General features: G+C 49.6%; 1 protein-coding gene across 1 annotated transcript in view; it reads right to left on the bottom strand.

Moving 5' to 3' along the window:
- TNIK (TRAF2 and NCK interacting kinase) overlaps positions 1–13,527 on the bottom strand; it is a 146,860-nt gene that overhangs the window by 6,270 nt on the left and 127,063 nt on the right. The window contains exons 23-29 of the mRNA XM_009884508.1: positions 10,500–10,626; positions 8,010–8,174; positions 4,351–4,465; positions 3,574–3,744; positions 3,147–3,290; positions 1,338–1,472; positions 982–1,082 (exon numbers count right to left, since the gene is read on the bottom strand). Coding sequence (XP_009882810.1) covers positions 982–1,082; positions 1,338–1,472; positions 3,147–3,290; positions 3,574–3,744; positions 4,351–4,465; positions 8,010–8,174; positions 10,500–10,626 — 958 coding nt within the window. The remainder of the gene's footprint in view (positions 1–981; positions 1,083–1,337; positions 1,473–3,146; positions 3,291–3,573; positions 3,745–4,350; positions 4,466–8,009; positions 8,175–10,499; positions 10,627–13,527) is intronic.

Here is a 13,527-nt window from a genome sequence, read left to right on the forward strand (position 1 = left end):
AAACACCCCCAGGGAGAGAAAAGGGCTCCCAGCTCTCTGTGCAAGGACCACTCTGGCTCCTGACAGGGAAAATCAGTGGGTGGTACTTCCCACCGTCCCGACAGATTCCTGCCTACAAGGCAAGGAAAGGATGCTCAGCCCACCCCAGGCTGGAGGAGCAGCACCAGGAGCACTAGGGAGCATCCTCAGCAGAGCCCGTGGAGGCTGCATCCCAGGCTATTTTAATGCTGCTGAGCTCTCCGTGTCACTGAGCCCATTTATTCTGGCTTTTGTTCAGAAAAAGCAAATGTGACCTAATACTGAATAAGCCCATTTGTGCTGGAAGGATGCGAAATGAGATTACTCAGCATGAATGTCTCCAGAAGGCATTGCCCCTTGTGACTCGTCTCTGCACAGAGCTTAGGATGAAAAGTGCTTTAAAGTACTAAGTACAAAATACCCGTTGGCAGGTTATAGAGGAGAAAGGTCTCACTGAAGGAAAACTGAGGTAGATGAAAAGGGAGAGAAAAAGACAGAAAGAATGGGTCATTCTCCTGGACTTTCTGTCTTGAAACAGAATCCACATTGCAGAAGGGGAGAGGACCTTGCAAAATAAAAATGGAAAATAATTCCAACCTGGTTTCATATTGTATGTGAAAAATCAGTCAGAGGTTAAAGAAAACCCAACAAAACCAAAACCCAACCACACATAAAAAAAAAAACCCCACCAAAAATTCCATCTCAATTTTACTCAAGTACATTTGGTCAGCTTTCTGCAAACTTCCCAAGTAAAGCCTGCCAGCATAAGCTAATATTAGCACTTAATTCCTAGCCACAAGCAGAATGTACCCCACCTCTTCAGCCAGAATGTATCCCATCTCCCATGCCTGCCAGGCGTTCCCAGGAGCTCAGCTACATAAGTAAGATGCTTTTCTGCTCTGCGTAGTACATAGATCTCGCGTATATACAAATTAGTGCATTTTGGTTAAAAGATAAACATACCTTAAATGCCATAAACTTGTGATATGGTTTAGGAGCCCAAGCGTAGATCTCTACAGCATTCTTTAAGGCAATCACCAAGAACTTGATTCTTTCATATTTCACTAAAATGAAAATAATATCAATTTTAAAAAACCATTCCCTTTCTTTCCAACTCATCTCCAGGAACAGCTTCTCAGGCTGTCTCTCTGTTGGTTCTCGTTTGGTAAAGTGTCCACCTAATACATATAGATGAATACCAAATGTATTTGTGGCTATGGGCTACCCACACTTTTAAGAGAAATTGTCAGGTCAGATCTAAGACTAGAGAACAAAAGGGCATCTCTTCAGACAATTTTTTTTCCAGAGAGATCACTTACCGACTTTGTAGTGGATGCATCCCTCCAGGTCCCCGACCGTGATCCAGCCCTGCTTCTTCTCCACTTCAGGGTCGTTGTGTAAAATCCTGTTTCTCAGCCAGGAGAGATAGTACACGCGCAGCTTGTTCTTCTTTCCTGTTGGCAAAGGAAACACCTCTGTCAGAGCAGCATACGAGTGCACGGGAAATCTTGAGACCTCAGTGTTTACTGTCACTCAGAAGTTGATAAAATTAAAGTTTGTTTCATGATGAAGTTGAAAATGGTAATTTAGTCGTTGTGTTTTGTTTTTCTTTTTCTTGGAAAAAGGGGTATGGAAAGCAGCGCCCAGAGCTCCATCCCCCAAACTGCAGGCAGATGCTGGGAGAGCCGGGTTCTTGCTTCCCGCAGGCTGGAAATGTTCCTTTTCCTATAAATCAGCGTTCACAGAGACGGTCAGGCACAGCCGGGCTGTGACCCCAGCTCTCTTACCGCTCAGGGCTTACCCAACCACTCCACTACCTGTTTCTTTTCCTCTCTTCTCCTTCATACAACATTAATTCCACCCTGGAGCTGAGACACAAGGCTCCTGGGCCCGTGGCAGGCACCGCTACCCGCTGATAAGCCCGGTGCTGGGTTCTGCAATGCTGAGGGGCTGCCAAATTTCTGCACGCCTCTTGGATGGCTGCGACCCGGCTATAAACTTCCCCGCTGCCGCAAAGGCCCCCCCGCTATAGGGACAGGACACAGTTTGCACCGGGGTTGGTGGGAGAGGACCCAAACCATAAACCAGCGGTTCTGTCCGCTCGTGGGTTCCCAACTTGTCCCCAGGGCTCATCCTCAGCACCGCCTCAGGGGGTGGTGCTGCCTGGGGAGCGCTATCCCCCCCCCGCTTGATCTTCCACCCCTTCTTCCTACAGCTGCATCCCCAAAACCACAGGGGAGCTGCAGAGCAAGGTAAATGTGATAAAGCAGGATTTTTTAGGAGCTTTATCTGAACAGAAGGATCAGGAATTTGTCGGCGAACGCAGAGTGAGCCCAGAAGGGTGTTGAACAATGTGAAAGTAAACAGAAGGACGAGATCAAGCAGTTTTCCTAACGGGCATTTCTCTCGCTGTCCTCCATGAGCTTTGCAGGGCAGGCATCAGCAGGAGAAGGCTCTGCCCCGGCTCCACCACCCGTGTGCTTCACGGAGCCGCTCTGCAGGGAGGGTGCTGGGTGCTCTGCTGGGAGCCTGGACTACAGAGGTTTTTTTGGTTTGGTTTGGTTTGTTGGTTTTTTTGTGTTCTTGGGTTTTGTTTTTTTTTTTCCCAGAAATCACCTATGAGCCTGACCTGAGAGCTCCGGAACTCCAAGCTGAACCCAGGGACAGTGACCAGCCCATGGCCCTCGTGATGCTCGGGGCACCCTGAGCACAGCCATGGTTTGAGCTGGAGCTCTGAAGCCACGGTTCATGGTCCCTTGGCTAAAGCCAAACAGACCCAAAAGCAGAGCTCGCTGCCCCCTCAAGCTTCAAGATACCACCTCCCAGTTCTGCCAGGAGCATTTCTCCCACTGCCCCCTCCAGCCTTGCTGGGGTATCTGCCTGTATCCCGCACCTTGCCTTCCCTGCTGAAGGAGGATGGAGCGTTGCAGATGAGGTGGAGCCAGCAGGAGATGGGAGCAAATTTCTCTCAGAAGCATTCTTGCAGATCTAACACCTTTCGTTCTGGAATAATCAAGCTCTCCTGGGAGCTTCCCTTTGACACTGGTAGGCAGGTTTTGTCCGAGCTGGAACTGCTCAAGACCACGGCCAAGAAGGTTAACGATGGGCTGAGAGCATGAGAGGTGTACCTGATATTGTCACGAGGACGTTAAGACCCTCAAGTACGTCCATCTGTTGAAATCGCCGTCTGTTGATCAGGTTGTAGACCTTCCCTTGTCCGCTTCGATCCAGCAGCATCAGGCCGTTTTCTGTGCCCACCAGCAGATTCACACCTGAAGAGGAGAGGGCAATGGGCACCAGGAGCCACAGCTGCTCCCAAGGACAACACCTCAAGCTCCTCTCTGCTACCACCGAGAGAGTGACCGATCCCAGCTAAGGCTGTGATCTTCCCATGAACACAAAGAATCACTCTTACAGCACGGGGACTCGGGGACATTAGCCTTGCCCAGGATGGAGAAGGGGACAACTAGAGGCAAGGGCTCAGTTCTGCGACCTCATCCCCAGCCACACGCTCTGGAGAGCTTTGCTGAGGGCACGGTGTGATAAGGGGCTTACCCCATAGAGCAGCACAGAGTATCTCCGAGTTGAAGCGCTTCTTGTATTTCCGGATCTCCGGAGTGTCGCTGTGGGGACGGATGTTGGTGGGGTTGACGTTCACCACCGAGATCTTCCGGGCTTCGTTCAGCTTGGCCTGCTCCTGTCTGAGCAGCTCGCTGGTGAACAGGGCTTGCAAGGAAACACAACAAAACAGTGAGGTGTGATGGATTAATTGTATGTACCTCTTCTGTCAGGTTGTTGGTTTTTTTTTTTTTAATAGGAAGACAGTATTTGGTGTAGTTTCTGATGTCATCACTATGTTATGAGCTATTAGTTTGAAGAGGAATCATCAGGATTTTCTCATGGGTTGGAGCCACCACCAAAACCATCAGCAGGTGATGTCCTCAGACCTCCAGCCCTGCCTACCACGCTGACCAGCACTATTCACTGCCTGCCTGCCCACATCCAGTCATTTTCAATGGCTTCTGAGCAACTGCCAGCTTTTTTGAGTGATTACCACCTCCCAGTTCTGCCAGGAACATTTCTCCTGGCTGCCCAGGCAGATGGGTGGGTGGATTTCTGCCATTCCCTGTTTTCTCCTGGACCTTTCTGGTGGCCTTTCACTGGTAGGGGAGAAGAAGTTGGATGGAAACTGAAAAGCACAAGGATGCAGACACAGGCAGTGTTTGGACAAGAGTAAGGGAAAAGGTGAAGAGGTTCAGTGGGGTTATTCGGGCTTCACGACCTGGTTGCCACAAGGCCCTCCCCTCTCAAACTGGCCCCATTGCCTCCTACCAGTAGCAGATGACTCTTCGTCCTCATCTTCATCTTCATCAGTAGGCGAGGTCTGATACACTCTGGTGTCCACAAAGGGAGTGAAAGAGGCTTTGGTGCTACTTCCCATACCATACTGGAAAATAAACAGCAAAAAGAGAGCTCAGAGCAGAGAAATACATCATTTTGTGTATGCGTGTATACGTAGGACTAATTAGCAGACCCAATGCCTACCCCTGCGGTGCCCTTTTCAAGCCCTCTATGAACATTTGCTCCTCCTCCCCCATAACTAACGAGGAAAAACATTAAATTGGATTTGTGAGTGTCCACGAGCAACAGCAAAGGAGAGGAGCAGGGCCCGGCTCTGCTCTCGTCTCACAGGCAGAAGCACAGCACAGCCACGAGACCGGTTAGCGGAGCAGCCGCAGGGCCAGAGGCAAAAGTCAACGCAGGTAAAAACCAACTTGTCTGCGTGTAACACACCTGCCTTAAAAAGCCCTCTGTGGGGTGTCGGGCAGGTGAGGGTTTGCTTTTCCGGCTCTCCCACCTTGCAGCCCAGGTTGGCAGGACGGTGCTGGGAGCCCCCGGAAAGCCCCGGCACGGGGCAGCTGGTACGGACCAGGGACAACCGAAGTAACTCAGAGCTGGAAAAGGTGGGACTGCCGCTTTCCTTGTGCCAAGCCAAACGCTAACTGAGCAAAGATTTTGTTTCAAAAGGTCGTGGAAATCTCTTTTAGGACCAGGAGAGTTCGTACAGCCATAATACCGCTCTGCTTTTACCGCCTGTTATCGAGGGGTTTGCCAGGCTAAGCCCAAAACATTGATGCCCCTGGGAAAAGTCAGCTCTTTAGCAAAATGCCTATTTTGTGTTCTGTTGGGCTGTTATCACTGGTCCTCACACCTATGGCTGAGGCAGGACCCAGCGATGCCCCTCAGTACGCCTGGCTGCTCCGGATTTGGGAGGATCTGAAGTGCTGGAGGTGGGGAAGGGTTGGGGTGAGCTGTGCGATGCTGTAGGGAGAGCTTTCGATCAGGAGGTGTTTGGAAATGTCTCCGATGCTCAAGCTGATCAGAAGATAGCATCCCCGACACTGCTCCATCCCCTCCCCGCCCCAAGTCTGGTCTTCAGCACACCTTTGTCCACGTCCTCCCGGGGACATCACCTACGGGTCACCTGCAATTTCAATAACCTGCTTTAAATTGTCCACAGCATTTCAGGTGGGACCGCAGAAGGGGCCATTTCTAAGCTAACCAAACTTAACCTGAAGGTTTCGCCGGCAATGTCAGAGCCAATACTTTGCCAAAGAAATCTGGGGAGGAACAAACTGCAACATCACGTTGCTTTCTTTTTAAAGCCATTGCTTTGTTAAGGCAGAAAACAAGGCCAAGACATTCTCCCAAAGCAAATGGAAATCCTTGCCTTGGGAGTCAGTGATGTGATCTTCCCCCTTTGTTGAGCAGCTGATTTTTCCCACTCCAGTATTTACCCAGGACACGCTTTATGTATAACCTCTGTTAAGAGCTGTAACAGCAGCAAAACCCAGAAAAAGTCACTCTACAGCAGCACTGCTGCTCACATTTTTCTTCCTCTGGACATTTTCCTTCCCTGAAATAAATCTTCTGCAGCTTTCACATCACCAAGTCACCAGTGCCCGGGTTGTTCCCTGCGCCCAGTGCCACCACCCCTGTGGTGACAACGGCCATGGGGACAAGCCCGTGCTGAGGGAACATGTGCTGTGGGGAACCCCACCGCCCTGGCACATCTGTACCAAAACTGGGTTGGGTGGTACCTGTCCTCCGGTGGGATACAAAAAGTTTTAGGGGCAAGAAACCCCCATGGGGTGTAGGAGCACCCTCGTGCCTTGGGACTGCCCGTGGTGGCACTGAGCAGTTTTTGGGGTTGGTGGGTGCCTGGCTGGGCGAGCTGGCATCCACGCCCCGTGCACCCCGCTTCCCTCCCTGACAGCCCGCCTGTTTCCATAGAAACGGGATGGCTTTCCAAAAAGTACATGGTAACTGAGATCCACGGGAAGAGTTAATAGCCTGCAGCGGGGAAGGCTGCGGGAACAGATACCACATTTACATACACACTACGGCCATATTTGTGTGTGCATGTAAGATATACTCGCTACTTTGTGCTTCTTTCATATCCAAGAAATACACTTTTTCTTTTTTTTCCCTGCACTGAACGTCTTTTCCATGAAGCCCCAACTATTCAAGGAGGGGCAAAATTGAGTATTTACAGGAATGCTTTCCAGCCGAGAGCCAGGTGCTTTCTTACAAATGCATTACGAAGAATTCATCCTGGTGCACCAAGCGTTTCTTTTCTTTGCTCACATGGAGCTATTCCTCTCTGAAGAAGCCGGCATTTTAATAACTTACAAGTCTGTTACTTAAATATTAAGACCTCATCTTCCTCCAGATCCTGTTCAACCAGCTATAAACCTCCGTGGTGGCCTACAGAGACAGCATCAAGCCGCAGGGTGAGGTCGTGCTCGCTCCCTCCTTTTTGCTCGCAACACCGTGAGTCACCCAAAAGCCTGCGAACTAAATCCCCAAGTTTCCACTTACACCCACTCCTGGCTCAGTCAGCCCTAAAAAATGCAGTTTTAGAAATGGAAAAAGATCTTCTTGGTTGGTATTCTATAAATGAATATATTTAAACCCAATCCTTGCCTGCGTTTAAGCAGTCCCGGGATGACCGCGGAAGGCGTTACTTTCAGAATCAACTCTCTCATCACCGCTTTTAAAGGCAACGAGGAAACAGATAAAACCTTGAGGCCGAGTCACACACCATCTGTTCTTACGTTTTATCAATGCCCAATTCCAAGCAATTTTTATTTTTATACTGCTAGTAAAAGTAATCCATAAAATGAGCACATAATTTCTACGAAAGAGAATAAGATGACAGAACTTTTGATGTATAACCAACAAAATGGAAAGAAGAAATTAAATAAAATAGCCTATTTAGCACCAAATGGGTTGATTTCTCATGGGAAAACAGAGAACTATGTGCCTGGTTCCCACAGCTGGTGATGGTAAGCAAAAAACAACAATTCCCTTGGCTTACATGTCACATCTTGTACTTTCTAGGACTTTTTACACCTTATACAATGTTTATGTTCAATTGTGTCCCTGTACAACAGCTACCAGGGAGAAATACTTTGCCATGACTGGAAACACGCAGTTTTAAAGCTGTGCAGATTTTTGCGAGTCTGAAGAACTATCTAGAATTTTGTTGGCTTTGGTTTTTGCCAACCTTTTGAGTCATACTAAGTATCAGAGATCGCACCGGGGGGAAACCGGGCCCCACTGAAGTTAATGGCATCACTGGCTCATAATTTTCTCCTATTTCCAAGTGCCAAAAAAAAAAAAAAAATAATAAAAAATTGGACTTTCACATCAGTAGCCAGCAGTCAAGCCGTCACCACCAAAACTCCAGCTGGTGGGCTTGAGAGAAGACCTAATATACATTTCTACCATCAGCTATAGACCCATGTAGCAATAACCCACCAGATTCCCTTGTATTTCCACTACACTCACCCACGTGGACCAGAAACAAAGAGAGAGAAGGGCAAGAAAAGCCAGGGAGGAAAGCAGGAGAGGCCCTTTATAGGGCAGAGATGTTAATACGTGTTTAAAGCGATGCAAAGGAGAAGGAGGAGCCCCCCACCACCTACTTCAGGCACCGAGTCCATGTCCTGCGCATGCGTGGAGACTCGCCCCAGGGCCTCGGTCGGCGTGCCCGCAGGCGAGTGGCTTTGCTGCACCAGGTCAGGTAGATTGATGTGACCTGCAAAGCCATTGCTGGCTGCGTGGCCAGAACGCTTTTTTTCACCAGAGGTCTGCAGAGACACAAGGCATGAGGAAGAAAGAGAAGGGAGGGGAAAGAGAAAAAAAAAAAAAAAAAAAGAAAAAGAAAAAGAAAAAGAAGAGAAAAATATCCAAACAAAACCAAGTCGTTGCCAGTCCCCCAGTTCCCAGAGCAAGCGCAGGAGAAGGACCCTCTCTGCTGTTTCCATCCACATGCAATCTGGCAAGCAGCAAACCAACCCACCCCCCCACCCTCGAAGAAATAAAGACAGGATTAATCACAAAGTCAATACAGAGTAATTAGCCACGTTACAGCGAGAGAAGCCTGATCATCATCGTTTTGAGACAAGGAACGCAGGGCAGATTCTGCTTTTGCCACTCTGGGTGCAAACCCCATGGCCAGCTCTTCTCCCACACGGCCACCGGCCACAGTGACAGCAGAATCCGAGCCCTTGATCAGCGTTAGCCGTAACGGCTTTGCACAGCTACGGCGGCGAGTAGCCTGACTGCAAATGCCAACACAGCTCCCGTCGCATGTTTCTGTAACCCAAAACAGCAGTGAACAGCGGCAGCACCGGCAGAACATCAGCAGAACGACGGGTACCTCGCTCTGCGCACAAGGTCCCTGGGGCTCCCCCTCCTCTCCATCCCCACCTCGTGCAGCAGGGCAGGTGCTGGGAAGTTTCTCCCTTCCCTGCTTATCGTTTTGAGATATTTGCCATTTTGATGAATCCCACCCACCCGGAGCACATCAAGGAGATCGTTACAGAGACTTGCCTGTTTACTAGGATTAGTGGAAAACTGCCTCTGAAGAGGCTCACCAAGTTTCTCACCAGTGCTGACAACGTTTATCTCTTGATCACTCGTTACCATTACCTTCAACCACGTCGCCATCCCACCAAAGAACGAAAAGGCCTTTTCCCAAAGCCCACTGACCTCAGCGAGTCTCTCCTCTGATGGCTACAGCGGTGGTGGGGACCAAAGCGTAAGCACCCAGCACAAGGTTGCAGTTTGGGCTTCTGATCACGCTCCCTCCTCCCAAAGGGGTTTCCCAGCTGCTTGTCTCACCCATGGCTTTTAAACCCTTCTGCATCGCTGTTCTCTCAAACGGCCTTGCTGGCGTGGCACGTGTTTTACAGTTGCGATGCTTACCACCAAGCTCTTTTCAGGGATGGCTGGCTGTTATAGCGGTGACGTGTTCTCCTCCTCAACCGCATCACCCTCCCCGCTACAAGGATGCCCCGGCTGCGGGGATCCCTGCTCTGAACAGCCCCATGCCAGCGGGGGGTGAGATGGGCTGTGCATTGCTGCCCAGCTCCAAAACTCGTGGAGGAAGGCAGCAAACACGCTGCGACTACTGCTAACTCCTTCCTCTCTTTCAAAGTTACTCGGCTCTTTTTCTTCCACATGTGAATACTTTATATAAACAAATTAAGAATTAAAATGCTGCGCAAGTCTAGTTTGCATTTAATTTAAATATTCCTCCTTTAGGATTGCTGACTCCAAACTCCTCTCCCTCCTTCTCCTCTCCCATCCACCTCCTCTACACACCAGCAGGAGTGACTCCCCTGTTTTACCAACTGCCGGAGCCTCCTGCCCCCTCACCAGGAGACCTGCTCCCCGCCTGCATTTCCAGCACGTTCCAGCAACCGGGAAACCGAGAAACACTGGGGGAGATCTTCCACAGCCTTCCTCTGCCTCACTCCCGCCGTACCATCCATCAGGATTGCTCCCACCGCAGCCGTACCTCCGCGACGCCGGAGCCAGGGATAGGGGCTTGCATGCAGGCAGCATGGCCAGCGCACCTCGCAGCCGGCTCGCTGGGCGAGCGCACGGCGGCTGGCTAGTGGGGGTGGGCGTTTGGACCTCCCCGAGCAGGACCAGCCCCTGGTAAAAGCCTCCAAATGCTCTACAAACACTGCACACCTCTGACGGTTACACTGTGGCAAAGGTTGGGAAGAAGAGGGGAAACTTTGGGCCAGGTTCCAAATTAGAAGCTATATAAATGTATTATATAACTAGATGAATATATAAAATATTAACCAAATGCTGTGAATTAGAATTATCTGAGAAGATAACTTGGATTGCCTGGAGCTATTGTGGGATTACGGCAGAGTCACCTGTAGGAGCATCCTCCCCGCCGTGCCCCGGCATTACTATTCACTGCTGTTTGTAGTTCTGAGAAACATTTGCACTTGTCACATTTGCTCCGAGTGTAAATTGTATTACGAGAGCGCTAACGAGCACAATTTACTGAGTCATTTTGTGTTCCGGACACACAGCACTGTTAGTTTTTGTGCTTACATGGGCAAAACCTCCTGAAGATGCTCCATGGAAATAATTGTTTTGCAACTTACCTCCCTCACCATTAAAGTCCCTTCCCTTGAAATATTGCTAAACGTATCTGCATGGGAAGTCTCTAGCCCGTGGGTCGTCACCATTCCCAGGTTGTACGGCTCATTGCTTCCAGGAATTCCTGTTGGTCTGAGGACAGAGTGGAAAAGCATTAATGATAGAAATTTCTTTTGCTAAAATGGATGAAAAATCCTCTAATACAGTATTATTTCAATAACAGTAAGGCTTTGTATCTCACGGGAAGAAAAATTAGAAAATATATCCACTTAAATGCACGGGGAAATTATTTACGTTGTCAGAAATACAGGATGAGGGTCAGGTTGATACACTCCAGACAGAGCACAGAGACCAAAGAGAAGGGCCTTTCTCATCCCAGGGTGCCCTGAGAAGAGCACGGATAACCAGGTAAGGAGGACTTGGAGTCCTGTTCTACCTTGCATCATTTTTTCTACTTCAGAAAGTTTTTAAAGAAAATAACTCACTCCCTTTATTCCCCATCTCGAGCCCTGAAAAGGGAGCAGCGCATCAGAGCACGCGATGACGAGAGGCACGGGAGGGGACGGGGTTTGGAGGAGGTGTGGGCAGGAGCGCAAGTTGTGTCCTGTAGCTCTCTGCTGTTTTCCAGGTGAAAACGCAGCCTTAACCCACGATTTCACCTTGAGTTTATTTCTGTGCCCCTGTCTCGAGAGAGAGGCTGGAATTTATTCTCAAACACATTAAAATTTTAGGACTGCCCAAGAGTGGATGTCACAGGTGGTGAGCAACCACCATTACTTTATTATTAAGTACTTAGCAGACCGGCTGCTTAAATTTAATTCAAAACGAAACCAAAAGCAAATGATAAAGCGCCTCTGGATTACCCAGCCCTGCCTGTGCGCCGGAAAATGTCAATGGTGTTATGAAGATGTTGCTGATAAATCCTGTTAGTTTACATTTAAAGGCCATACAGACTGATTGCTTTCCGTCAATACGAAGTAATTTACTCTTTAACACGTCACCCCCATGCACGCCTACTTCTCAACGCCCGGAGGCTCAGGAGGGAGCCTGGAAAAGCCACAGCAAGCCTGCATTAATCAAGAGGGTTGCTGGTCCGACAGGAGATATGAGCCCCGGGGACCCCAAGGTGGGACTGGCTTGATGACGGATCCTCGCCTGCATCATATCAAACACACAAGTGGAGAGGCATCACCAAAGCACTCTGAAGACCAGCGTGCCATACTTCTGAGGCACCTTTCACATGAGGAGCTCACGCCTTCCTACCATTGGCGCTTCAACACCGCCAACCGATGGGAAAATAACGCAGTTATTCCAGTTTTAGAAATAAGAAAGCAGAGACAAAGGAGGTCATGTTAATTTTGAGATCATACAGTGAATGAAAGAATGGTTGTGGTAGCCCCGAGGTTGGTGTGCAGTTTCCATGTCACCCTGCAAGAAATCCCTGGACATGGGCCAGAGCCGCTTGCACAGCCCGGAGGAGAGGGAGCTGAAGGGAGTCATCATCATGGAGAAAAGGTATCTGCAGAGGCGGAAGGAGTAAACAATTCCCCCCTATCCACCGGGACACAAAGGGATGGATGGGCTTATCCTGCAGCAGGACAGACCTGGACAGAGCTGGAATGAAGAGCAGCCCGTCACTCAGGGAGTATGCCTAAGGAAGTTTAAAAATGGATTATACAAAGATTACTTAGAAGGTGCAGGAGAAGATGAGATGATCTCTCTCAGCCCCAGTTTTGAATGAAAAACGCTGAATGTGGGAAAAATACAGCTTTGGTAGAAAAATGCCCAACCACATCTAGTCTGAACTTGAGTTAAGGTTCCTTTTATGAAATAAGGGTGTAAAGCCAAGCATTGACTTTCTTCTTGCCCAGACACACAGCAGTACAGCCATGCCCGCAGGTACCCACAAAGACTTAGATATGGACATCGCTCCTGCTACCTCGCTGTGACGCTAAGCGTTTGCATCTCCACGTTCCGTCTCTGAGGCACATTCACGGACAGGAGACCTTCTGGAGCAAGCAGCATTTGGTTGGCAGTGTGGCTGAGGCATCCACCTCACCGCCATGCCTGTCGCCCAACACATCCGGCTGCAAAGCATTCAGTGGGATATTTTATCCGCTGAAAGGCGATGTGTCAAACGCAAGGTGTTCGGTGGAAGGATGTCAGCACAGATTAACCACTCCTGATGAAACTCCTCTTCTGCGAGCAGCCTGAGGCCCCTTGTCGCACGCGTGACTGCCCATCCTTCTGCTGCATATTCATGGCCATCCCTCTGTCTACTGACTTTCTCTGACGAGTTCCAAGAGCTCTGATTTTTCTTCTTCTGCTGGAAGGAAGCTCCAACTGAGGAGCTTGGCACTCTGCATCACATGGACCCCCTGGATCTCCTTGCCACCTGGAGGGCTTCCCTGCCACTCCACACCCCACCACTATGAAGCCAGGTACACCTATATTGACTAATAATTAATTTAGCAGGAGAAATGGAAAGGAACTGATTAAGATGCAAATAAACCCCTAAAGCCTTGCCATAACTCCTCTGCAAATTCAAAGGGGCAGGAGTCCAACCCCGCTGCCCCGAAGAGCCCCCAGAAATGCCCCTGCAGTGCTAGTGCTGGAAAGCACCGGGATGGAAGCCCAGGGAGGGATGCTCCGTGAGCTCACTCTGCGTGGTGACAGCTGTTTTGTGCATGCTGGGGCTATGCTGTCCTCCTCTCTCCTCTAGCCCAAAGCACAAGTGTCCCATGACCTATAACAGGGATGCAACAGTATAGTCTGCTGACTTTTTCATTTGAATGTTTTAGTCCACCAAATTTTGCTTCCTGCACAGCGACTGAGCCAAAGACAAAAAGCAGAGATTATTATAATCCTGGCTCTACCAGTTGGCACTGGGCAGGCCACCAAGTACTGTGCTTCTGCATGGCTTGATGCGGGGCGAGACCGTGCTCAAGAGCAGGCAGAGCTTCAACACGCCAACCCCGTGGACAGGACCACGGTGTGGGTGAGGTCAGGTGCATCCACTCTGGCCAAAAGCCA

The sequence above is a fragment of the Charadrius vociferus genome, unplaced genomic scaffold (genome assembly GCF_000708025.1).
Source record: "Charadrius vociferus isolate BGI_N301 unplaced genomic scaffold, ASM70802v2 scaffold104, whole genome shotgun sequence".
In the NCBI taxonomy this organism is placed as follows: Eukaryota; Metazoa; Chordata; class Aves; order Charadriiformes; family Charadriidae; genus Charadrius; species Charadrius vociferus.